General features: G+C 34.0%; 1 protein-coding gene across 1 annotated transcript in view; it reads right to left on the bottom strand.

The window, feature by feature from the left end:
• The window catches only part of pkd1l2a (polycystic kidney disease 1 like 2a), a 42,575-nt gene extending 20,166 nt beyond the window's left edge, over positions 1-22,409 (bottom strand). Inside the window, exons 1-21 of the mRNA XM_059353220.1 lie at positions 22,094-22,409; positions 21,910-21,915; positions 20,819-20,977; positions 19,370-19,558; positions 17,947-18,057; positions 16,006-16,153; positions 14,810-15,039; positions 14,316-14,726; positions 13,004-13,122; positions 12,774-12,912; positions 10,886-11,084; positions 10,654-10,765; positions 10,274-10,415; positions 9,055-9,267; positions 8,009-8,151; positions 6,682-6,861; positions 5,859-5,996; positions 3,925-4,071; positions 2,423-2,547; positions 2,202-2,322; positions 811-939 (exon numbers count right to left, since the gene is read on the bottom strand). Of these exons, the coding sequence (XP_059209203.1) occupies positions 811-939; positions 2,202-2,322; positions 2,423-2,547; positions 3,925-4,071; positions 5,859-5,996; positions 6,682-6,861; positions 8,009-8,151; positions 9,055-9,267; positions 10,274-10,415; positions 10,654-10,765; positions 10,886-11,084; positions 12,774-12,912; positions 13,004-13,122; positions 14,316-14,726; positions 14,810-15,039; positions 16,006-16,153; positions 17,947-18,057; positions 19,370-19,558; positions 20,819-20,977; positions 21,910-21,915; positions 22,094-22,409 (3,477 nt within the window). The remainder of the gene's footprint in view (positions 1-810; positions 940-2,201; positions 2,323-2,422; positions 2,548-3,924; positions 4,072-5,858; positions 5,997-6,681; positions 6,862-8,008; positions 8,152-9,054; positions 9,268-10,273; positions 10,416-10,653; positions 10,766-10,885; positions 11,085-12,773; positions 12,913-13,003; positions 13,123-14,315; positions 14,727-14,809; positions 15,040-16,005; positions 16,154-17,946; positions 18,058-19,369; positions 19,559-20,818; positions 20,978-21,909; positions 21,916-22,093) is intronic.
• Positions 22,410-25,118: the final 2,709 nt, after the last annotated feature.

Here is a 25,118-nt window from a genome sequence, read left to right as displayed (position 1 = left end):
GTGTGGGCAGGTGCCAAGTCCTGCTGGAAAATGAAAGCAGCATCTCCTGGGAGCTTGTGGAAGCATGAAGACTCTAAATGTCCTGCTAGATGGCTGCTATGTTGACTGTGGACTTCAGAAAACACAGTGGAGCAACAGCAGCAGAGGACATGGCCCCAAACCACCACTGACCCAGGACCAGCACATTACACTCACCAGCAATATTCTACTTTTATACTGACACACTGAGTTTTGTGTTTTCATCAAAGAATCATCAAAATTACGAAAAACAGGCTTGAAATATTTCACTCTGTGTAATGAATCTATATAATGCAGGGGTCTCAAATTCAAATTACCTGAGGGCCGCTGGAGGCAGTATCAAAATGACCCAAAAAAGACACAAAATTACAAAAAAAGGGACACAAAATGACCAAAAAAAGACACAAAATGTCCAAAAAAGACACAAAATGACCAAAAAAACCCACACAGAATTACCAAAAAAGACACAAAATTACCAAAAAAAGACACAGAATTACCAAAAAAGACACAAAATTATTTAAAAAAAGACACAAAATTATTTTTTTTAAAAAGACACAAAATTACCAAAAAAAGTAATTAAACGACCTTCCACACACAACACGGTAAAGTGTCATTCATATAAAACTCACATTAAACTTTCATATCAAGGTGGGGGCCACAAAATATCGCCACGAGGGCCGCAATTGGTCCGCAGACCGCAAGTTTGAGACCCCATGATACAATGTATAAGTTTCACTTGCTGAAATGATTGACAAAAAATATTGAACTTTTTATCTCTAAAACGAATATTACCTCGATCTCCTCGGGTAAGTTCTCGACAGTAATGACGGAGCCGTTGGATCTGGTGAGAGAAACCGATCCGACTGTTCCTGTGATGTTTCCTCCCTTCCAAGAATACGGATTCTTCTCAAAACTCATCATCTAGACAGAGGTGGACAAACATTGATGTATATAAAAAACACATTTTGTCAAACTATGATTCAGATTACTGTAATCCTCTGAACCTGAATCACTTTCAGGGTGTGTTTACTCCTGACACACTTTACTTGCTGTAGCCTCATTTTTCACTGCAACATTTGAATCATGTCACTCAGCTGAAGTCATTTGTGCCTTCAGCCCAGAACTGAATAATTTCGACAGGATCTTGTTCATGCAAACACTTTATTTTCTGCAAAATCTTAAGGAAGCAGACCTGATCTGAATATTTTATATTATACACAATTCAACAGTTGGGTCGATAGTTGATATCCGATATAAAATATATATATAAATGAGATTCAAATTATCTATAAGTTTTTTTTTTTGACTTGTCCTGACTTTAAGGTTGTTCCAACAATAAGGAAAGCAAACCTTATGCTATGCTATCCTTATCAAAGCAGAAATTTACTGTATTATTTTACAGGGTAATTCAGGGCAATCTGTTGCCTAAATTTTATTGAGTAGCTATTATTTATCTTTTTTTTTTACAGTGTATGTGTAGTACACTCAGGGCCAAGGTTATTATAGTTAACGAAAACTAACGAAATAACGGAAACTAGAATTGCAAAAAGATTTTCGTTAACTGAAATAAAAATAAAAACTAGAGTTTTTAAAAAAACGATAACTAACTGAAACTGTATTGTGAGGTTACAAAACTAACTAAAACTAACTAAAATTATAGTGTAAATGTCCTTAGTTTTCGTTTTTGTCAACTTTTTTCATTCATAATTCAGTGTTTCTATTTGAACATGCAACACATGGTGAATATGTTTACTGAGACTGGGATGTCTACACTCGAAACAAAATTCAAAACACCTAGAGCTGTAATAGTTAATAACCTTATTGGGGCTAAGATGGATAAACCAAAGGAAATAAAGGCAAAATTTATTATGACCTCTTTGAATCTGGCAGCCAACACACACGCCCATTACAAAAAACTAAAACTAACACTAAAACTAATAAAAACTAAACTAAAACTAAGCATTTTCAAAAAATAAAAACTAAACTAAAACTAGAAAACTCACCCTAAAAACGAACTAAAACTAACTGAATTTGAAAACAAAAATTCACAACGAAACTAAAACTAAAACTAATGAAAAATCCAAAACTATTATAACCTTGCTCAGGGCAAAAAGGAAAATGAAGTTTATCAGTATAAACTATAGTAGCAATAGTCAATTGTGCTGCACATTTCACACACTTACTCTGACATCCACCGGCTCCTCTGGAGAGACGATGTGAGCCGGCAGCGTGGGGAAGGAAAACCTGGAGGAGCTGTTCTTCTGCACATTTATATCCTGCATCTGCATCGTCCCTGGAGACACTCTGCAGGAAGAATGAGACATATTTCATATTTCCTATTCCAGCAAAGCCTTGTTTATTCTGCAGCATGCTTGTGCTCCAGCCAGTGTCAGTCATCTCTTACCTGTTGACGTACACACTGATCTGACCAGAATCTATGATGGCAGGGACTCCATTCAGCTTCTTGTTATTCAGCAGAGCACTCTGGACATTGTTTATCCCAGTAAGAAGAAAATCTGAGACTTTTTTCTGAGGAAAAAAGATAGTTGGTGTTATTTGGTATCCAGGGGCCAGATACATAAAGCATTCTTAAGAAAAAAAATGCTTCTTACGTGCCACTTTTTTCTTCACTTTGCTCTTAACTCTTAATAGGGCACTCACTGAAATACTTGCAAATTCCAAATTTCAACCCTAGAAAATATTGGAGGATATTACAAACTGCCAGAATGTGTAAAAAAACACAGGGACCCGGGGGAGGGGGGTAATATTTTGAGAATTTTATTTACAAGATTAAAGTGGCAAATCTACGAGAAAAAATGCGCAGATTTATGAGATTTAAAGTGGTGAATCTGTGAGAAAAAAGTTGCTGTTTTCCCCACTTTTTTCTCATAAATTTGCATATTTTTTCTCGAAATACAGTCAACTTCTCCTGGTACAAGTCATTGAAGAATAACTCTGTTTGTACGACTGTTTCTTGCTGATTTTTTTCAAAATTTTTCATTTTTACATTGGAGGTCAAGGTCAATAAAGTTAATATTATTATATTATTATCATACTGATTGGTCAGATGTCATGGTGTCACCGTCTGTGACGTAGTCTGATCTTTGCTGATTATTTGGAGAAATCCATGTGGTTCTACGACCAAACAGAGAAACATGGGGACCTCATTCTGATATCCACTGAGGTTACCAAATATAGTTCTTTGCCCGATAAAGGGTTAGGACAAAATTTAATAAGATTTGGTATTCATGAAGAAATTCTTATCTTTTCTTGAATTTTTTCTTAACTTTCTTGATTTTTTTCCTAAGATAGAACTTGAGAACAAATGAGATTCTTGAAAACAAAGTTCTTAGATTTCTTCTCATATTTCTTCACAACTTTAAGAGAAGCCCTCAGCAGTCTGAAAACAGCTACAGTGGAAAGGAAAGTCTTGATTTGTATTTACTTGAACATTTCTTTATGAAATGTATTTGATTTTAGCCCTAGAAATAAATAAATATTCTGGCAGTTGACATATAATGTAAATGTCCTTTCAGTCTGTGTGACATGTGACACTATTCCAAGATTACACTACAATGTTCTCTTAGTAAATCACAGAGGCAGTTGTTGTATTTGATACAACTTAATTAATCATTATGAACATTTTATTTAAGTAGGACAAGTTACTGAAACCACACAAGTGATCTTAAGTTAAAAATCTAAGAACGTCCTAAGTGAGAAAACTAAGAAGTTCCTAAGACGTACGACAATTCTTAACAAAAAAAATGGTGAATAGCATTTAAGAACATTCTTAGAAACATCCTATTTTTTTCTTAATTTTCTTAAGTTTTATCTTAAGAACACTTTTGTGAATCCAGCCCCAGAAAAACAGATCGTTTCCAACACTAGTGGCAGTTTTGTTCTTACATTTGATGAGACATTTAAAATATTACTGGCTGCTTCGACTATCGGTGTAGCTGCTTCTACGACTTCTCCGTCACTTTCATCATCCTGATTAACGCTGATGGTGTTGAGGGAGGAGCTGAGGTCGACCAACAGGGAACCTGCTTCTTCCTGTAGAACAAAATACAAATGAGCTGTACACTGCAAAAAAGGTGTGTCTAAAAACAAGATAAAAACACTAAATCTGAGGGAAATGATCTTGTTGCATGGACAGATAATTTCACTTGACAAGATTTCTTAAATTAAGATTATTAAATCTAGAAATAAGCATGTTGGACACTTAAAATAAGAAATTAACTCCTAAAACAAGATAAACACTTCTATAAAAAAAGGTTGGAAACAAATAATTTGCAGTGTGTCCATCTTTCTAACGACTTACTTCACTTATTAATGAGCAGTTTTCTAAACATTTTATTTCCTTCTCAGTTCACTCAGGTTGAGAAAGGCAATTAAAGAGTTGGAAATGCTTTTAAATAACCTGCTCTGCCTTGGCTGCAGACTGCAGGAATTAGTTCTGCAAACTGAGCAGCACACACGCTCCAGAGAGTCCATACTCAGGTGCACAACATCATTTTTCTTTCCTTCTTTATTTGTTGCTTTGTCAGACTTCAGCCTCCACTTACAATTTTCTTAACCCTCCTGTAGTCCTGGGATCCTTTTTGACCCCAAATCATATTTATCATACCATTAATAAGGGTTAACTTTCATAAAAATGCTTGACATTTTCAGCATATGTGGCCCTCGTCCTTTTTCCTTGAAATTTCAAATTTCTTCATGCATTTTCACATGTTTTATACATTTTTACAGCACCCATGGTCCTCAGGGGTCAAAAAGGACCCCATGACATTGGGACATGTAGAAAAAAGTTATTAACAATTTTTTTTTTTTTTACCTTTTAAGGTAACTCATGACCAACAAATGGATGTTTAATTTTCATATTGTTTCATTATTATTGGTCATATTTAGTCAAATATTTGACTAAGTATTGATAAATAATAATGAAAAAGATTTAAAATTATTCATCAATGTGTTGGTCATGAGTTAGCTTAAAAGGTGAAAAAAAAAAAGTTAATTTTTTTTTACTACATGTCCTAGAACCATTCTGATGTCATGGGGTCCTTTTAGACCCCTGAGGACCATGGGTGTATAGTTGACAGGAGGACTAACAAGGTAAAGGTTCCTAAAAATAATGGGCATTTGTAGCATTTTTCATTTGCAACTTCGCAATATTACTGACGCTGCTGTACTGTACATTTTCTGCCTTCGGCGATCCTCCATTCGATAACATCAAAGCCTGTTGTGAGGAATCTTGGCGTCTGGTTTGACAGACGCCCACAGAACTTGTGCAATCATGTTTTTTATGATCTTAGAAGACATATTCTAAAAAATACGATCTGTTGAAAACACAGAAACCATTTTTCATCTCATCACAGGTAATAACTTCAACAGCCTCTTTACCAAGGTTATAATAGCTTTGGATTTTTCATTAGTTTTAGTTTTAATTTCGTTGTGATTTTTTGTTTTCAAATTCAGTTCGTTTTAATTCGTTTTTAGAGTCTATTTGCTAGTTTTAATTAGTATTAGTATTTTTTGGAAAATGCTTAGTTTTAATTAAGTTTTTATTAGTTTTAGTGTTAGTTTTTTTGTAATGGGGTATTTGTTGCACTTTTAAATCTAAACTGAGAGTTATTGAGGCCAATTCCACATTATGCACTTGTTTCTCATAACACGTTTAAGGTCTGTGTCTGATGTAAATATGTAACTCTATTTTGTGTTTGCTGCCTCTTGGTCAGGGCTCCCTTGAAAAAGAGGTTCTTAATCTCAATGGGATATTTCCTGGTTAAATAACTAACTAACTAACTAACTAAATAAATAAATAAATAAATAAATAAAAGTACCTGAGAAGCGGGGCTGAGCTCGTCGGGGCGCTGGGTGAGTCCGGCTACAGCTCTGGCCGTCACCTGCACTTCCTGTGTCGTGTTGCTGGGTGAGTCCAGAAGAACTGTCGTCATTTTGGTCAGCATTTGATTTCTGAGCTGAAAGATGAGGAAGTGCTGATTTAAAACATCACAGTTCTTGCCCACAATAAAAGCTGCAAACCTCAGATATACCACAGAAATATATACGTACACTACAGGCCAAAAGTTTGGAAGAAAGATCAAATTTGTACAAAAAAGATCATAGTTTCATTGCTATACTTTGCAACAATATAAACGTGATTATTATATAAAGAGTCACTTATTAGAACACATTTTTACTATAATCTTTGGGTCTTTGGGTTTTTTATTGCTTAGACTTTGTGTATCCTTCTTTCCTTAATGTATAAATCTGAACTCTTGTTTCTTCACTCAGCTGCTTCAGTTTGATCCATTTCTGTGGTAGTTTGTCAGAGATATGAACACAGTTGAGATTTATTGGGATTTTTGTATCCAAACTCTTTTTTTTTTACCTTTGGACTGAAGTTGTGACTCTTCCAAATCTTCTAAACCCTAAAACTAAGCCCTTCTTTTCTTTTGCTAACATTTATTCAGCAATGGTCTGGTTCAGCAAAGGTTCAATTCAATAAAGGTAAAGTCTGATCATGCAGTAAAAACATCCAATAATCCAAAGAATCCATACTGTTTTTTAAGAAAGCCATTGTGAACAGAAAATTTAAGTTGCTTTCAAACTTTTGGCCTGTAGTTTATAACTCCAGTTTGAACATCCACCATGCTCTGTTACCTTGGTCCTTGCATCCTTCTGATCCTGGTCTTCCTCTGTGTTCAGCATGTCAGAAACAGAAGTGAATATTTGTCCGAGAGCCTCTCCAGAGAGAAGACCCTGCTGCTCTAACTGACTCACAGAATCCTCCACTGCATTCTGGAGAGCCTCCACACTCACACTGGAGCTGCTCTGTCGTACCTGGAGGAACACAAACAGACACTCTGTATTCTGAATACAAGACTTTTATTTTGACAACCTGCTTCAGTAATCCTCCTTCTGTACTGTTTACATGTTTCTGTCCACACTGCAAAAAAAGGTGTGTCTAAAAACAAGATAAAAACACTAAATCTGAGGGAAATGATCTTGCTGCATGGACAGATAATTTACCTTGACAGGATTTCTTAAATTAAGATTATTAAATCTAGAAATAAGCATGTTGAACGCTTAAAATAAGAGATTAACTCTTTAAACAAGATAGATTTTCTAACACTTCCAAATCTAAAGTTTTTTCTATCTTGGTTAGAAACAAATAATCATCAGGTCGATCTGCTCGGGCCAGTTCATCGCTGCTAGCAGTTTTAATTTATCTTGTTTTAAGAGTTAATTTCATCATTGTGTCTTTTTAGTGGTCATTTTTACATCTATTTTTGGTCAGTTTGTGTCTTTTTTGGTAATTTCACGTCTTTTATTGTTCATTTTGTTTCTTTTTAATGGTCATTATGTGTCTTTTTGGTAATTTTGTGTCTTTTTTAGTCAATTTGTGTCTTTTTTGTCAATTTGTGTCTTTTTAGTGGTCATTTTTACATTTATTTTTTGGTCATTTTGTGTCTTTTTTTAATCTTTTTGTGTATTTTTTGGTCAATTTGTGTATTGTGTGTAAAATAAGAAATGAATGCTTAAAAACAAGATAAATTATCTAACATTTCTAAATCTAAAGTTGTTGTTTTTTATCTTGGTAAGAAACAAATAATCATCAGGTCACTCTGCTCGGGCCAGTTCATCGCTGCTTGCAGCTTTAATTGATCTTGTTTTAAGAGTTTATTTCTTATTTTAACGTTCAACATGCTTATTTCTAGATTTAATAATCTTAATTTAAGAAATCTTGTCAAGGGAAATTATCTGTCCATGCAGCAAGATCATTTCTCTCAGATTTAGTGTTTTTATCTTGTTTTTAGACACACCTTTTTTTGCAGTGCAAGACTTTTATTTTGACAACCTGTTTCAGTAATCCTCCTTCTGTACTGTTTACAGGTTTCTGTTTACCTGCTGTGAGAATAAATCTCCCTCCGGAACAATAAATTAAAATCTTCTTCCATACATAATAACTGGTGAGCTGATTACCAACCTGAGTGGAGACGGTTGTTGTGGCCTTCTCGTGTTCATTTTTCACAGTCACCACAACAGACAAACTGTAATTGTTGTTCTTATCTCCGAGAGGCAGGAAGACAGATTTCACCTCGTTTGCGTTGCTGCAGCGCAGATGTTTTCCTTCAAGACAAAAGGGACAATTTACCAGCGCTGACGTACTGAACTTCAAATCGCTGGAATAAATTAAAGCAAAAAACGTTCTTTGAAAGGTCAGTCAGCGTCATCAAGCATGTGATATTATGACAAGTTTAAAATTGTTTGTATGTCCGTAGACTCTCTCACTGGTTGACATTCATTCATAAATCTATTCTTGGACTTCTGCTTACACGTTTGTGTTTACACATGTGTAGAAACCTCAGCCAATATATCCTGAGTTCTCAGGACTTGATACAGATGCAGGTCCTGAGAGTCAGAACTGAACTGGGCAAAAAGACTTTTAAATCTTCTGCCCGTCTACCATTGTTATAATAGTTTTGGATTTTTCAGTTTTTTAGTTTTGATTTCGTTGTCAATTTTTGTTTTCAAATTCAGTTAGTTTCAATTCGTTTTTAGAGTGTTTTTGCTAGTTTTTATTTGTTTTTATTTTTTGGAAAATGCTTAGATTTAGATTATTTGTTATTCGTTTTAGTGTTAGTTTTAGTTTTTTTTGTAATGGGGTATTTGTTGGGTGTGAGATTAAAAAAAGTCACATTAAATGTTTCCTTTATTTCCTTTGTCTGATCCATCTCAGCCCCAATAAGTTTATTAACCCTTTGATGCACAACGTGGCTCTAAAGTGACCAGACTAAGTTTTTATATTCTATATCTGTGTAATAAATTAATTTCATCATTCAGTATTCCAGGTTTTCCTCAATTAACTAGTTTTTGATCATCATACATCATAATATTTTGTTTTCATTTCTTACTTTTCGAATAAAAACCCTTTTTGTATCACTACGCTTCTAATGCACAAGGTCATTTTTGACCCATGTGGCAGAGCTTTTCAAGCAGTTTAAAGGTGAATTAACAGTGCACATTCTTTACCTGTGTCTGTTTTGAAGCAATAAATGCAGCCGGAGGAGCAGAAAGAGTTCACTGCACAGGAGATGTCAAAAGCATCGAGGACCGTTCCTGACGGAGGAGAGATGCTGCAGGAGGGCGCTCTGGGCTCCGTTGGTGCAACAGTTACTACTGGTTCTGTTGGTTCAGGATCTGGTATCGGTAGAGTGAACCGCACAAAACCGGGTTCGTTCTTGCCTGTAATAAAAAAAGAATATCTTTATCAGCTTATTTTGAAGCCAGATGTTTGAAAAAAAAAAATGTACTTAAGTTGGAAAAGATATAACAGGTACGTCTGTAATGTGAATATCGTGGAAAAGTTCAATTTTTTTTGTCAGTTATTTCAGAAAGTGATACTCGTATATTATATAGATTCATTACACATAGAGTGAAATATTTCAAGCCTTTTCTTGTCATTTTAATGATTCTGGCTTAGAGATAATTAAAAAACACAAAATTCAGTGTCTCATCAGAATCATCAAAATTACAAGAAAAACAGGCTTGAAATATTTCACTCTATGCGTAATGAATCCATATAATGTATGAGTTTCACTTAATATTCTATATAATTTTATAATTTCAATTCTAAAATGATTGACAAAAAATATTGAACTTTTAAATGATATTTAATTTTTTTGAGATGTACCTGTGTAAAAAAATACACAAAATGACCAAAAATAGATGTAAAAATGACCAAAAAGGAAACAAAATGACCAAAAAATACACAAAATTACCAGAAAAGAAACAAACTGACCAAAAAAGACATGAAATTACCAAAAGACACACCACATAACAAAGAAAATACATAAAATGACCAAAAAGACACAAAATTACTAAAAATAAATGCAAAAATAACCCAAAAAGAGATATACATTTACCAACAGAGACACAAAATACCAACTGTGGACTCACATATTATAATAATATATTATCATAATTTTCTGAGACACTGAGTTTTGTGTTTTCATTATCTCTAAGCCAGAATCATCAAAATTACAAGAAAAACAGGCTTGAAATATTTCACTCTATGCATAATGAATCTATATAATGTATGAGTTTCACTTTCGGAAATGATTGACAAAAAATATTGAACTTTTTTGATATGTACCTGTAGATGAACAAAGCACTAGGTTTTTTTTTATAAAATCTCTATTAATACTAATGTGTATCTAAAAATCTGACTGACTGTGGGATGACAACGTACCATAAGCAACAACACTGATGTTGTGCAACTTTTCTCTTGAAACCTTCAGATGTTGACTATGAACGACGTATTCAGTGTTGCCGTCCTGCCTCTCAATAGGCGGCCTCCTTCCTGATTTGGAGTAACATTTTTCGAGGTCATCCTGGAAAAAAATCATCAGTTAATACTTTTTAAGACTTATTCATTTTAAAGTATGGCATCACTCAAAAAAAACATGCATTGTAGAAATTTGACAGGCTAAAAATGGGTATGTTGTCTGAGGGCAGCACTGTACCACAGAGGGTTAAACTAACTAAATTTGAAAACAAAAATTTACAACGAAATTAAAACTTAAACTAATGAAAAATCCCCAAATATTATAACCTTGGATCTGGCCTTACCGGTAATGGTCTGGGATCCTCGATATACCAAACTACATCTGGACAAGTCGTCTCACAGCTCAGTCTGAGCTTCACGTCGTCTTTCACGTTTAACGAAGTGCAATCGTCACAACTGCAAGAATAAAAGAAAGCATACAACAGTAAGTATAACTATTAATAAAACCTGACAACATCCTTCAGAATAACTATTTTGAGGATATTTTAGCATTTTTTGTACACAATCTCCCTTTACCTGATGCTGATGTCTGTGAATTCTTCTGGAGCAACAGTGATGCATTTTGAAGCTGAAGCAAGATCGACCGGTTTCCTAAACCAGGTTCTTCTCTTCACGGCTAATTCATAAATAAAAACCTCGAAGGGATTTGGAAGGCAGTCTTTTTCAATAACGTGAGTGTCGTCCTTTGTTTTGTTTGCACATTTGCAGTTTCCTTCTGTGTGGAGAGAAAGAGAAGTAAAACTTTAATGTGGAACTTTAAAAATAAAGAGATTAGATCAGAATAACAGGAACATCTGACACAGTAGAACAAGGGTCTCAAACTCAAATTACCTGGGGGCCGCTGGAGGCAGTGTCAAAATGACCAAAAAAAGACACAAAATGACAGAAAAAAACCCTAAATTACTTAAAAAAGACACAAAATGACCAAAAAAAGACACAAAATTACTAAAAAAAAGACACAAAATGACCAAAAAATACACAGAATTACCAAAAAGACACAATTATTTACACAATTATTTAAAAAAGACACAAAATTATTTAAAAAAGACACAAAATTACCAAAAAAAGTAATAAAAGGGACCTTCCACACACAACACGGGAAAGAGCCATTCATATAAAACTCATATTAAACTTTCATATCAAGGTGGGGGCCACAAAATATCGTCACGAGGGTTGTAATTGGCCCACGGGCCGCGAGTTTGAGACCCATGTAGGTTGGTGTAGAACATCACCACTTATGGCAAACAGAAAGAAACGTAAACTCTCTGAATGCCTGTTAAGACATGGTGAGTGTGTTTCTTCAGAAAGTTGGATAAACACTCATCTTGGTTTTGAGAAACCAGAATGCTGTGAATCAGCAATCATGATTTACACGGAAATGAAACTTAATGTTTACCAAGAATACCACTGAAATGAAAGTGAAAGTCAAACACTGGTCAGGATAAACTGTATTGACTCTCTCGTTATCAATGACTGGTGATCAGATGGAGAAACCAAATCCAGCTGTTTGTAAAATAAAGTGGTGTCCACACAGCCAGAGACCAAACAGGAAGCATCCTCAAAGGTTTAACCCTCTGGGCCCACTCTAATTCACTACCCTTCAGACCCTTCTGGCTGAAAATGTCCACTTCCAAAAAAATGCTATAAAAACTTTACAGATTAATATTGTTTTCTACTTTTTTCTGCTTAAGCCTCTTAAACAACTTCCTCCCTGCTCTACACTACCAAACAGTCTAAGATTTTGAGGATTTTAACCCTTTAAATGGCAGTTTGACTGCACAGTGTAACTTTTTTTCAAAGAAAAAACACAAAATTATTGATTCTGGCATTTAAAGGGTTAAAATACTGAAAATAATTGAATGTTTGATAGTTTTTATCAAGACTGAAGTTGACTGAAAGATTTAACCCAAAAAAGTTGAAAAAATATATATCAGTAATATTTCTATAGCGTTATTTAGAAGTGGACATGTTTGCCATCAAGTGACCATAAAGGGGTTTTTACATTTTAAATCTGACATGACACTAAAACTAAAAATGCATCAAAATCAATTTTGTTCTTAATCTTTGACATATCCAAGGCTGTGATAAAAACCAATCAAACTGGCATTTAAAGGGTTAAAATCCTCAAAGTCTTTGAATGTTTGGTAGTTTTGAGCAGGGCGGAAGTTGTTTAAGAGGTTTATGCAGAAAAAAAGTAGAAAAAAATATTAATCTGTAAAGTTTTTATAGCGCTTTTTTGGCGGTGGACATTTTCAGCCCTGGCTGATATATACATTTACGGTGTGTCATTGTTACTGAAACTGAATTAACCCATTTATAATTTTACGTCTTTTACTGTCATGGTTTAGAAGTTTTTCACCGTAAAATCTACAGACATTTTTTACAGTGTAACTGTTATACTTACTACATGTCCATTCAAATGCCAGTCCTTTTCCCGGCAATGATTCAGCTCCAGTTGCACTCAGTGTGACACTCTGACTGTAGTCAGCCACAGGATCTGGAGTAGACGTTATCTCCAGGTCGTCTGTACTCACATTAGCTGTCTGTAGATAAAAAACAACATCATTGTGGTGTAACAGAAACACCTGAACATGTGCACATATCATTATTGTTTCATTCTGATCTTCCACTTACTGTGTTTCCAGGTTTATCTGGTGAGTAATCCCGGCAAGCCATCAGTATGTTCTCTAACTCCACGTCCACATCAGAGGCAGAGAAGGCGTTCACAGCTTTCACCTTCACCTTCAACAGTCCTTTACCAAAAGAGTTTCTATTTAATGAGCAGGTTTTACACACTACACTGCCCTACAAAGCCTCACTGCAGTAACTAAAAAAAGGAACTCCTTGAGGTCCGTTTTATCTTGTGACAAAGTTTAAGATTTCAGTTTTGCCTTATTCACTTCAAAAAACAACCAACTGACAAAAACATGAGAAATAAAGAACTATAATTAAGCAAATACATGCTTGAAGCAAGTAAAAGTATCTGCCAGTGCAGTAAGTAAATGTTTCTCTGTGAGAATTATTTAAATTAGTAAAAAAATATCTAGGCACTGGAAAAACAATGATGTCTTAAATAAGTCAAAAGTAGTGACATTAAAATAAGTTTAAGTATATATAAGTATATTTGGGCTTATTATTTCAAGACATCCTTGGTTTCTCCAGTGCCTTGATATTTTTTTTAACTTATTTAAAGAATTCTTACAAAGAAAAATGTACTTCCTGCACTGGCAGATAATTTTACTTGTTTCAAGCATGTATTTGCTTAATTCTAGTTCTTTATTTCTCATGTTTTTGTCAGTTGGTTTTTGCAGTGTAGAACCTTTTACAGCAATGCAAAACCAGAGTGCACTAACTACATTTTTGGGGTCAAAAGTCAAATAATTTGTCATGATTTCTGAGCATTAATAGTTTATTAGGTGGGAAACAAAAATGAGTCAAGTCAAATAAAATGTGAAAAATATAGTTTGGGTATATGCAAATAAATTAACTGGTGTCAATCCAAACATTAATTCAGTTAAAAGTGAATATATTAGGTTGGTTCAATTTAATTTGGTTCAATAACTAAAATGTTAAAGAATTAAGGTTGAGTCAAGAGCAGTATTATTGTTTACATCAACATAAAATAATCAGGTCATAAGAAGTTACTCAATTTAGATTCTATGAAGTCAAATATTTTAGATGTGATATCTGGACATCATTTTTTTTTGTTTGAGCAAGGTTATAGTTTTTTTAGTGTATTACATCATCAATACATGTAGAAATAATATAAAATTATATCACTGACCTACCTATAACCTATTTGGCTGGCCCGTTAAAAAAAGTTAAAAAAAACTTTAAAGCAGTTTTCTCAGTTTTACCCTTTGTGTAGTTACTGCAGTTAGACTCTGTAGGGCAGTAATAGCTGAATGCTTTCATTTAATTACACTGCAGATTAAGCCGTGAGTACCTTCAAGGGGGCTGGAGAACGTATAAGCCTGAAAGCTGCCGTTGATCATGTCCCTGCTCTCAGAGATGGAGTCTCTGGCTCCTGTCAGAGTGAAGAGCAGCTCCACAGCGGCTCCTCGCTCCAAAGATACACCGATAACCAGATCAGCTGAGTCTGGACACACGTCCTCCTCTGCCATCAGCGAGGCCTGCAGGCCTTCAACGGGCTCCAGCAGACACAGCTCCACACCAGAGGACGCTGAGTGGGCTGTGACCCTGTTAGAGGCAGTCACACTCAGGTTGTGGCAGCCGTGTCCCAGCTTCTCCACCACGCCTGCTCTCAGTGTGATGTTGTGGGGTTGGATCCCTTTCTCCACCGTCAGGTTTGCAACCACTCGGCCTTCATGTTGGATCGTGTAGGAAACATTTGTACCTATTTACAGAAAAAATGGGAAATAAATTAGTCAGAATTTTGGTTTATTTGAATTATTTCCTTGTAGTTTCTGTCTGACTCACCTGCTTCCACTATGACCTGGATGTGAACAGGCCCACCATGAAGTGCGTTGCATTTAGTGCCATCTGTTGACGTGTTTCTGTTAAAGCACTTAATGAGGCCGAACTCTCCAACGGGCTCCTGGATGGTGATGGCTCTCTGAGCTGTAACATGCCAGTCACTGGTGGAGCACTCAACCCGAACCATGAAAACACCAGGATGGGTGAATTTGTGAATCACGCTGCTCTCCATCCTGTGAGATAAAGGAAAAGTGAATAATAATATAATCAGAGTTGCCACACCTTCTTAACCCATTGAAGCCTGGAAAGCGGATATGTCGTTTTGTAGTATTTGTATAAGCTCTCATATACTTTTTGAATTTCATTTCTATCTGCTACAGAGGCTGAAAAATCTATTATTTAGTAGAGGAGTTGACACTTTTTCCCCCAGAATTTTTCCAGAATTTCCAGAAAATTAGAGGCTTATTTTAAAATCGCCCAGCGGTTTTTCAGGCCTCAATGGGTTAAGCGTCAAATTCAAGGACTTATCAAGGTCTCATCCAGACCCAATTCCCTTAAAATTCAAGGCATAGTTTGAGACATGGATCAGTGTTAATTACTGTTAAAACACTGACTTTTTCAATGAATCACAGACCATTAAAAAGAAAAGAAGAGAAGAAGAAGAGGCTGCAGAAGGCATACATGCAAACTGTAGCCTCTTAATGTTAAGAAAACATTTTTTCCGCAAAATATATAAATTCAAGCACTTTCAAGTACCCATATTGATTCATTTCAATGTTTCTGAAATAACACTTACTTACAATAGATCCTAGAATGAAAACATTTAATATTTAGACTTTTAGATTTCTTCAATAGTAGTTATTGATAATGTTGATTAGGGGTGCAAAATTCCGGGTCTTATCAAAGTATCAAAGTAAATTTATGGGAAATAACAGGAATGTATGAGAATTAATGGGAATAAACCAGGTGGCAACCTCCTGGTCTGAGCATGGAGGCAAACCAGGAAGTGCCTTCAGCTGCATTCTACCGAAAATTCCAGCAGGGGGCGCTAAGTTTGGCTGCAAAAACATCTCTGTCCATTCATTTCAGTGCAAAATCTATCTATCTATCTATCTATCTATCTATCTATCTATCTATCTATCTATCTATCTATCTATCTATCTATCTATCTATCTAGTTAATAACAAAGTCTTGCTCACTCTTCTGGGCTGTAAGGATCGATAGTGTGTCCGTCTCCAGCCTTCAGTGTGCATGTGAGGTTTCCCTGAAAAGGATGAAGCAGCCACTTCACAGTGATGGTGACGTTATCAAAGACGGCCGCCAGCTTGCTCATCAACAAGTGGAGCCCTGAGAGGAAATCACACTGTTCATTTCAGTCATGGAAACATAGCAACACAACAGGTTTGTCCATAAATAATGAGCCTGAACCAAGGTTAAAATAGTTTGGGATTTTTCATTAGTTTTAGTTTTAATTTCGTTGTGATTTTTTGTTTTCAAATTCAGTTAGTTTTAATTCGTTTTAAGAGTGTGCTAGTTTTTATTCATTTTTATTTTCACAATAAATGTTTCCTTTATTTCTTTTGTCTGATCCATCTCAGCCCCAATAAGTTTATTAAGTCATAAAACCAGATAGATGAAATAGATTTCATATCAACCAAAAAGGTTTACATATGAAAAAAGTTGACAAAGACGAAAACGAAGGACATTTTCACTATAATTTTTGTAAGTTTTGTAACCACACAATACAGTTTCAATTAGTTATTGTTTTTAAAAAAAACTCTCTTCTTTATTTTTATTTCAGTTAATGAAAATGTTTTTTCAATTCTAGTTTTCATTATTTTGTTAATTTTCATTAACTATAATAACCTTGGCTTGAACATTTTCATCACGAGTATAATTTATCCTGAGTGAACTCTAGTTGTCACATTATTTGAATATATAACAGAGCAGTTTATCTGCTGATTATACCAGCGAGGAAGTTATTTGATAGAGTTGAAAGTTAACTGGCAAGTTTAGCTTCAGAGGCTACAAAGTTTAGGGGGTAAAGTAGATTAAAGTTTAAGTATGATAGAAAAAAAATCCCTAAATTGGAAGTATTTGATCTGGTTGAGTCATGAAATAAGCAACAGGAGACATTAGGCTTTGGAGAATCATCCAATTTAATTTTCAATTATGATTTTGGCTTCCACTGATTAATAAAACAATTATTGTGTTTCAAAGGGTTGCTCTTATTTTGTCTTGTGTCACAAATGAGTGTGCTTTCCCCCTGAGTTACTGGCAGAAATATGTTGAATATAGTTTGCAAAAATTAGTATATGTATTATGTACTGTACATATATTTGTTTTTTGTTTTTCAGTTGAATCATATTTGAAGTTCAAGAAAATCCATGGTTAAAAAGTTGTTGTTTAACAAATGCATGACTTTGCCAAAGTTAATGAGTAATTGTTTTAAATAAAATAATTGACCTAAATAATTGTGATAAGGATTTTTTGCCATAATTGATCAGCCCTATGAGACATGCAGTACATAGTTTAACATTGATGACATCGACCCTAATTATGGCCAAACCCAAACTACCTGTGAAATAAATAAAATATATTGGTACACTGAAAAAAATGTTTTTTTGCCCCTGTAATTATAATTTCAATCATCTATATAAATTCTACAGACGAATATGAATTCAGTGCTTTTACTTTGAAATAGCAGTTTTTCATGTAGTGCATTACTTAGTGACTGTTTGTTATTATGTGTCCTCAGTTTTGTATGTATATTAAATCATTTGTTCCAAGTAATATTCACTAAACCAGTTCATTGGCTTAATTAGTTGATATTTCCAAGTGAAATGTAATTGAGGGACATCAGTGAATCTGCAATTTACTTGTGTATTTTCATAAAAAAAATAAGTGGTTCTATTAAATAAATATTACTTAGAAACAGCCTGAGTAAAGATTACAAACACTTTCTGTGTGGAAAAACTTGCCTAGCTTTTTTTAAAGTAAATGTCACTCCAATTTTTTTCAGTGTAGGTAACATGGAGTTTATAAGTTACTGTTTTATTGAAATCTGCTCCATCTAATAATAAGCTTCAGTATTATTATATTATAAGAGTCTTTGTATAATAGTAGAAGGAGAGTCTGACCGTGTTTGCAGCGGTATTCTACAGAAAGGTAACTCCCCAGCCCCGGACACGGTTCACCAAAAGAGCTCAGATCCACTGGAGCCTGGCAGGCCTGCAGCCCGTGGCAAACAGCTGGAACGACACAAAAACCAAATGAATTAAAGTGTGCTGCAGATTATCAGATTTTTCTAATTCAATTTTACTGACTGACAGACCTTGAAAGTATTGTTACACATAAAATTGCTATTTCAACAGCTTCTTCCCTGCCACAGTCAGACTGATGACAAAACAAAACTACTGAATATGTGTATGTGTACAAAAACTACCTCACCTCACTGTTCCTGTGCAATATGCAACTATTATTATCTCTCTCTGCCCCCTCACCCCAGAACCAGTGTATTTATTAATATTTATTGATATTTATCACACTGAGTCTGCACATATCACACCTTCTGTACAGTGTATCCATATTTTACATATTTATATTTTTCTTATTAGACTGCCTTATTTCATTTGGGGACCGGAGAACAAATTCTAGAAAATATGGCGCCCCTTCTTGGTATTTTATGAGAAACCCTCAACAATAATTTCTGTATATATATATATATATATATATATATATATATATATATATATATATATATATCCATATATATATATATATATATATATGTGTGTACTTTTTTTACTCTGTCCATTTACACTTTTTTGTCAGTGGCTTTATATGTATGTCTACGTTCAAATGTTTGGGCAGTTGTTTGTGTTGTATCATGGGTGGATGTTGTACAAAAAATCTAAAATGTTCTTCCTGTACAGTGACTGTCTTATACATGCTTTGTCATCAATAAAAACACCATTGAAAGACTGCCTTATTTCATAATGTGGTGTATAATGTCCATATTTTGAGCTGATACCCTTGTATATTTTTATATTTTATATTTATTCTCCATATTTAAGTTATTTTTGTTGACCACGAGAGAGCCATGCACAAAAATTCCTCTGTGTTTGGACTGTGGTCTGTTCATAAATGACAAATAAAAAACCTTGAACCTTGTTTTAGTAGATTTAAAATGTTAAATAATCTTGCTGGTGTTTCTACAATCTTCTTCAACAGTGCCTGAGTGCTCTTTAAAGAAGTGTATTAACAATAAAGAGAAACTCCAATTATTTGTTTAGTAATCACACAAACTCCTCCAGCACAGCTAATACCAGACAGATATAAATATGAATGTGTATTTACTCCTTTACTCATCCATTCAACTGGAACTGTAATCCTTTTGTTCCACTCACAGGGCAACAACATTTTTTTGTGGTTAAGTGGTAACCTGATCCAGGTTATTCTATCATATCTGTGATTATGTTTGCAGGACATATAAAAGGCTGGCTCTCTAAATATGATGTATCACGCTAACGAAAAAACAAACTTTAACGTAATTTCTAACACCTGTTACAGAATCTATCACGTCTATCCAGCTGCACTCCTCCTGGGATGACGCGGGCGAGGCTGTGAGACTGGATCGGCAGTAGTGAATCGTTTTTCGACCGTAGAAGCTGTCGTCTATCTCTATCACTTGACCAGAACCACACTGCAATGTTGCATTTTGGCCATCACATGCGATAGAACTCCCAGAATCTGGAAAAAAGAATTAAATTAAAGAAGAGCAATCACAACCATAAGCTTCATTATTAACCCTTTGATGCACAACATGGGTCTAAAGTGACCCGACTGAGTTTTTATGTTCTATATCTGTGCAATAAATGAATTAAATCATTGAGTATTCCAGGTTTTCCTTAATTAACTTGAAGAAAAACATGAACTTTTTGAGGTTTTCCTCAATTAACTTGAGAAAAAACATTAACTTCAGAAAAAAGTATGAAGGGAAAAACGGAAATAATGATCTGTTGTAATAAAAAACAAGGTATTCAAAGAATACTTTGAATATTCAATCATGAAATAAATGGATTTCAAAAGATAGAGCAAAGAAACACACAGCAGCATAACATGGGAAATGAATGTGGGTCATTTTTGACCCATGTTGTGCATTAGAAGGGGGGTCAATATGTTGTGCATCAAAGGAATCAATGCAACAAATAAGTTAAAACACCTTATAGCAGTCAATCGAATATAGAATATTGTCAAATACACTGCAAAAAAGGTGTGTCTAAAAACAAGATAAAAACACTAAATCTGAGGGAAATGATCTTGCTGCATGGACAGATAATTTACCTTGACGAGATTTCTTAAATTAAGATTATTAAATCTAGAAATAAGCATGTTGAACGCTTAAAATAAGAAATTAACTCTTAAAACAAGATAAATTATCTAACACTTCCAAAAAAATGTTTTATCTTGGTAAGAAACAAATTATTTGCAGTGCACTCTGCTCGGGCCAGTTCATCGCTGCTTGCAGCATTAATTGATCTTGTTTTAAGAGTTAATTTCTTATTTTAAGCGTTCAACATGCTTAATTCTAGATTTAATCATCTTAATTTAAGAAATCTTGTCAAGTGAAATTATCTGTCCATGCAGCAAGATCATTTCCCTCAGATTTAGTGTTTATATCTTGTTTTTATACACACCTTTTTTGCAGTGTAGTTAAAACAACAATAACCAATAGCCTTAGCACAATAGTCCCAGTAAAAAAAAGAAAAAGGTAGGTATTAAGCGGCAGAAATTAGTCGAGCATAGAATCTTGGGCCGATTAGTAAATAGGGGGAATTTAATCAGCACAAAGATCTGAAATAAGTGGAACAAATCAGATAAACATCTCATAGCAGTCAATAGAATATAGAATAGTGGCAAATATGATGTCCGACCGATATAACAGTCCATCCCTATTCACAACATAACCGTAATGCTTCTGTATTTGGTGACTAATTTAAGAGTGAATACCAAACTGGCAAATGAAGTTGAGTTCCTGGCTGCAGTTCCCTGCAGCTTCCCACTGGAAGCCTGAATGTCTCAGGACGTGTCCACAGGCTGCCTGTCCATCCGGCAGGTTCACCCAGTTACTATAGCTGACATCTGAGCCATCCAGCCAAGCAAGGGAACCTGGGAAAGGACAAAAAAATACACTATTTAATGTAATCAAACTATTATTTTGAGTCCTGCTATTCAAGCGAAACGCTGCAGAAGAGCTTATCACCACAGGTGTTAAGACTTTCAGTAGTTGTTACGATGCAATTAAGGGATCATAAAACACCAAAGCAATAGATTGAGCTGGTGACAGGGTGAATAGATGAATGATAAAGCCTCATTCTCTGTGAAGGGACATAAACACACGTTTGTAAATCAGACCACTTGACAGCAAGCCTATTCAAAAGTCAAAATGAATGAGGAATATCTCTCAGTGCACCTGCTGCTGGAGGAAGATATCCAAATGTGTCAGTCTTCTAACAAATGCCAGCAAACAAACATGTCCAAGATCTATTCAATGGACATGCAAGCTGCCTGACGATAGATAGGAGCTGAGGTGATAATCTTTATTCCAGCATTATTTGATATAATCACTGATGAGAGAAATTTGTTGTTCATACATGGTGCAAAGTACCTTAAATGTTAGTTACTTTAATACTCTGGAGTCCATCTATTTATTGAAAATACACATGTTTTATTTACAGTAATAACTTTATTTATATATGATATGTAGACAAGCTGAGGAAGCCAGTTGAAAGTTCATCATAGGAGCTTTCACAGTGCGCCATTTATGTTTCTAGACCATTTTTAAAATGTGAATTTTCTTTTTTTTTTTACTATTATTTTTAATTTACATACAAATAGACTGTTTTGTAGTGTTATTTTTTTAAATAATTTTTCTGTTGTTTTTGTGTGTACAAATGGTTAAAAAAATTTCCATAGACACCTGTGTCTTTTGTTTGTGTTTTCGGCAGCTTTATACTTGAATTAAAATAAAATGAAAAATCATACTGATAGACAAGTTTGTGTGGAGAAAAAGGAGCCATGCATGTGATGTAAGGACAGACTGAAAGCTGCTAAACAGAGACAGAAATGAATGCATAAGAAGTTGACAAATTTGAACCAAAATCTCCTGGACTTCAGAGGTTTAAACAGTAAGTTTCAGAGAAATTTACAGGATTTTATAAATAATCTTTAGCACTTGAAAATGAATGCATTAGAAGTTGTGCACTGTCTGCTGTGCCCTCTCACCCTCGGTGGCGGCGGAGTCGAGCGTGAGGTTTGGAGCTGCAGGAGCCAGCCCCAGCCACCAGTCCTTCTCCGGGTCCAGGTGCTTCTGGAGGAACTGCTGCGTTTCATCATTGAGGATGAAGGCGAGGTGTCCTCCGCCTCGCTCACACCAGCCCTGGGCGCTGAGGAAGGGTCGCTGCAGAGCCACAAACTCGTAGCAAGAGTCGTCGAACCCCTCCTGGTGTTCTGGGCAGGATAGAGCGTCTGAATCCTCCTGAGCAGAACAAGAGAGGAAGAGAACCATCAGAGTCAGTGTGGAGACGCTGGAGCTCTCCATCTCTGCACCTGGACTCTGTTCACACTCTCTGCTAGCATCATGTCTTTAAAGGGTGCTGACGTCAGCAGTTCTGACAGTAGGCAGCACTTCAGGTTGATTTCTGACATTAGGATTGCTTCCTCGATGGCTGTCCAGCTTTGTGTTGCGCTCATAATTCTTGTGCACAAACAAGGCTGAGGCCTGTACTGAAAAGGGAGCAAAGCCTTTTGTCAACAGTCAGTGATTACCCCTCTGCCTCCATTAATGTAGAGCTCCACAGCCTGCAGAGCCAGATAAGCTTCTCATTCAGACCTGCTCTGTTCCTACCATGAAAATGTCAGTCTGAACTTTACAAGGAGCGTCTATGGGCCTGTTGTTGTTCACACTGATATGTAAAACATTCAAACTAAAAGGTACTAGCCTTTACTTTTATATGGGGTTAACTAGGGCTGGGCGATACATCGATATAAAAAATATATCAATATATTTTTAAATGTGATATGGAATTAGACCATATTATATCAATAAAGTTCAGATTAATAAATTGAATGTGAAAACCTACTTGGCAATAAAACTGATTCTGATAAGATTAGCCGCACAAGGACAGAAATATGATGAATTATGATGGCTGAATTTCATTTATCTGCTTCAGTATCAGGGTCTTCAACTCAACTTTATTTGTAAAGCACTTTAAAAACAACCACAGCCGCAACAAAGTGCTGTACATTAACAAACAAAACGGGAACAACAAAACAAATAAAACAGGAATAAACACTAAAATAAATAGTTTCATTGCTTTTTTTAAAAAACAATTTAATAAACAATAAATAAAAGCAAACCATAAAACACCAAAACAAGAGCAGGTATTGACCTGGTATTGCACATGCTGGCTCACTGTCATAGCTTACTGGGACACATAAATAAAACACAGCAGTCTTAATGTTATTAGTTCCACCTGTGTTTTATCAGCAGTGAAAGGTTGAAATGAGTGCAGTGCTCATAGGCTGCACACCTTGTATACTTTATATGAACAGGCAACATTTTGTGTATTTTGTCTTCTTTTTTGTACCTGATGAAATGCTAGTCTGTGGTATTCTTCATATAATAAAGAAAAAAATATGGCCTTTGTTATTCCACATGAATCATTTGGTCTATTAAATATTAGAAAATAGTGAAAAAATGTCCATGCACTTTCTCCAAATCCAAGGTGATGTCTTTAAAAGTCTTGCTTTGTCAGTCTAAAACCAAAAGATTTTCAGTTGAATGTGGTATGTAACAGAAAAGCAGATGCTCCACATATTTGCAAGGCTGGAAACAGCATCTTTCGTCAATATTTGCATGACAACTTTTTATCAAATTAGTTGGCAATCAAAGAATTGTTGCTGTTCTAATTAATTTGTAGTTTTGTGTATCACATATTGAGTGTAAACACTACATTTTCAATAAGTATTGCATTGTTTTTATGGCTTTTTATACTTTATTGTATCAATATTTGTACCAGTCTTACAAACCATGTGTATATAGAATAAGTCAACAATTACAAGTATGCCAGGAGGACAAAAGAATGAAAAACAATGGAAAATAACTATAAAAATAATGAAGAAAAGTTAAATAAAAACATTGTAAAGCTTACATTGTTTATTCGTTTGAAAAGCTTTTTTTGTTATTACATTCACAAATAGATGCTCTAATAGCTCTGTAAAGTTTGGCTTTTTATGTAAAAATGTGGATTTATGGATATATAATTTAGTCAAAAATAATAGGTAGATTAATCAAATAGAATTGTGAGCAATGATTTCTGTCATATTCAGTGAATCCAAACATTTTATTTACATTTATATATATTTGCATCTATTTATATTTTTATATACGCTGTATATATTTATATACATTTTATTTATATATTTTATACACACATACACATATGTTTATATAAACATTTTATTTATTTTTTATATATTTTTATTTATTTATATTTTTATATATGCTGTACATATTTATATACATTTTATCTATACATACAACATTTTATACATACACATACATATATACATTTAATTTATATTTTTATATATTTGTATTTATTTATATTTTGATATATGCTGTTTATATTTATATTTTTTATTTATTTTTTATATATTTTTATTTATTTATATTTTTATATATGCTGTACATATTTATATACATTTTATCTATACATACAACATTTTATACATACACATACATATATACATTTAATTTATATTTTTATATATTTGTATTTATTTATATTTTGATATATGCTGTTTATATTTATATTTTTTATTTATTTTTTATATATTTTTATTTATTTATATTTTTATATATGCTGTACATATTTATATACATTTTATCTATACATACAACATTTTATACATACACATACATATATACATTTAATTTATATTTTTATATATTTGTATTTATTTATATTTTGATATATGCTGTTTATATTTATATTTCTATTAAATTATTTATATTTTGATATATGCTGTATATATTTATATAGCTTTCATTTATATATATACAACATTTTATACATACATATACATATATTTATATATACATTTTATTATTACTTGTATTTATTTATATTTTTATATATGCTGTATATATTTATATTTTTATTATATTATTTATATTTTTATATATGCTTTATATTTTTTATTATATTATTTATATTTTTATATATGCTGTTTATATCATAGACTG

The sequence above is a fragment of the Centropristis striata genome, chromosome 2 (assembly GCF_030273125.1).
Source record: "Centropristis striata isolate RG_2023a ecotype Rhode Island chromosome 2, C.striata_1.0, whole genome shotgun sequence".
Taxonomy (NCBI): domain Eukaryota; kingdom Metazoa; phylum Chordata; class Actinopteri; order Perciformes; family Serranidae; genus Centropristis; species Centropristis striata.
The sequence above is the reverse complement of the archived record's forward strand: the minus strand, read 5'-3'. Positions and strand labels throughout refer to the sequence as shown.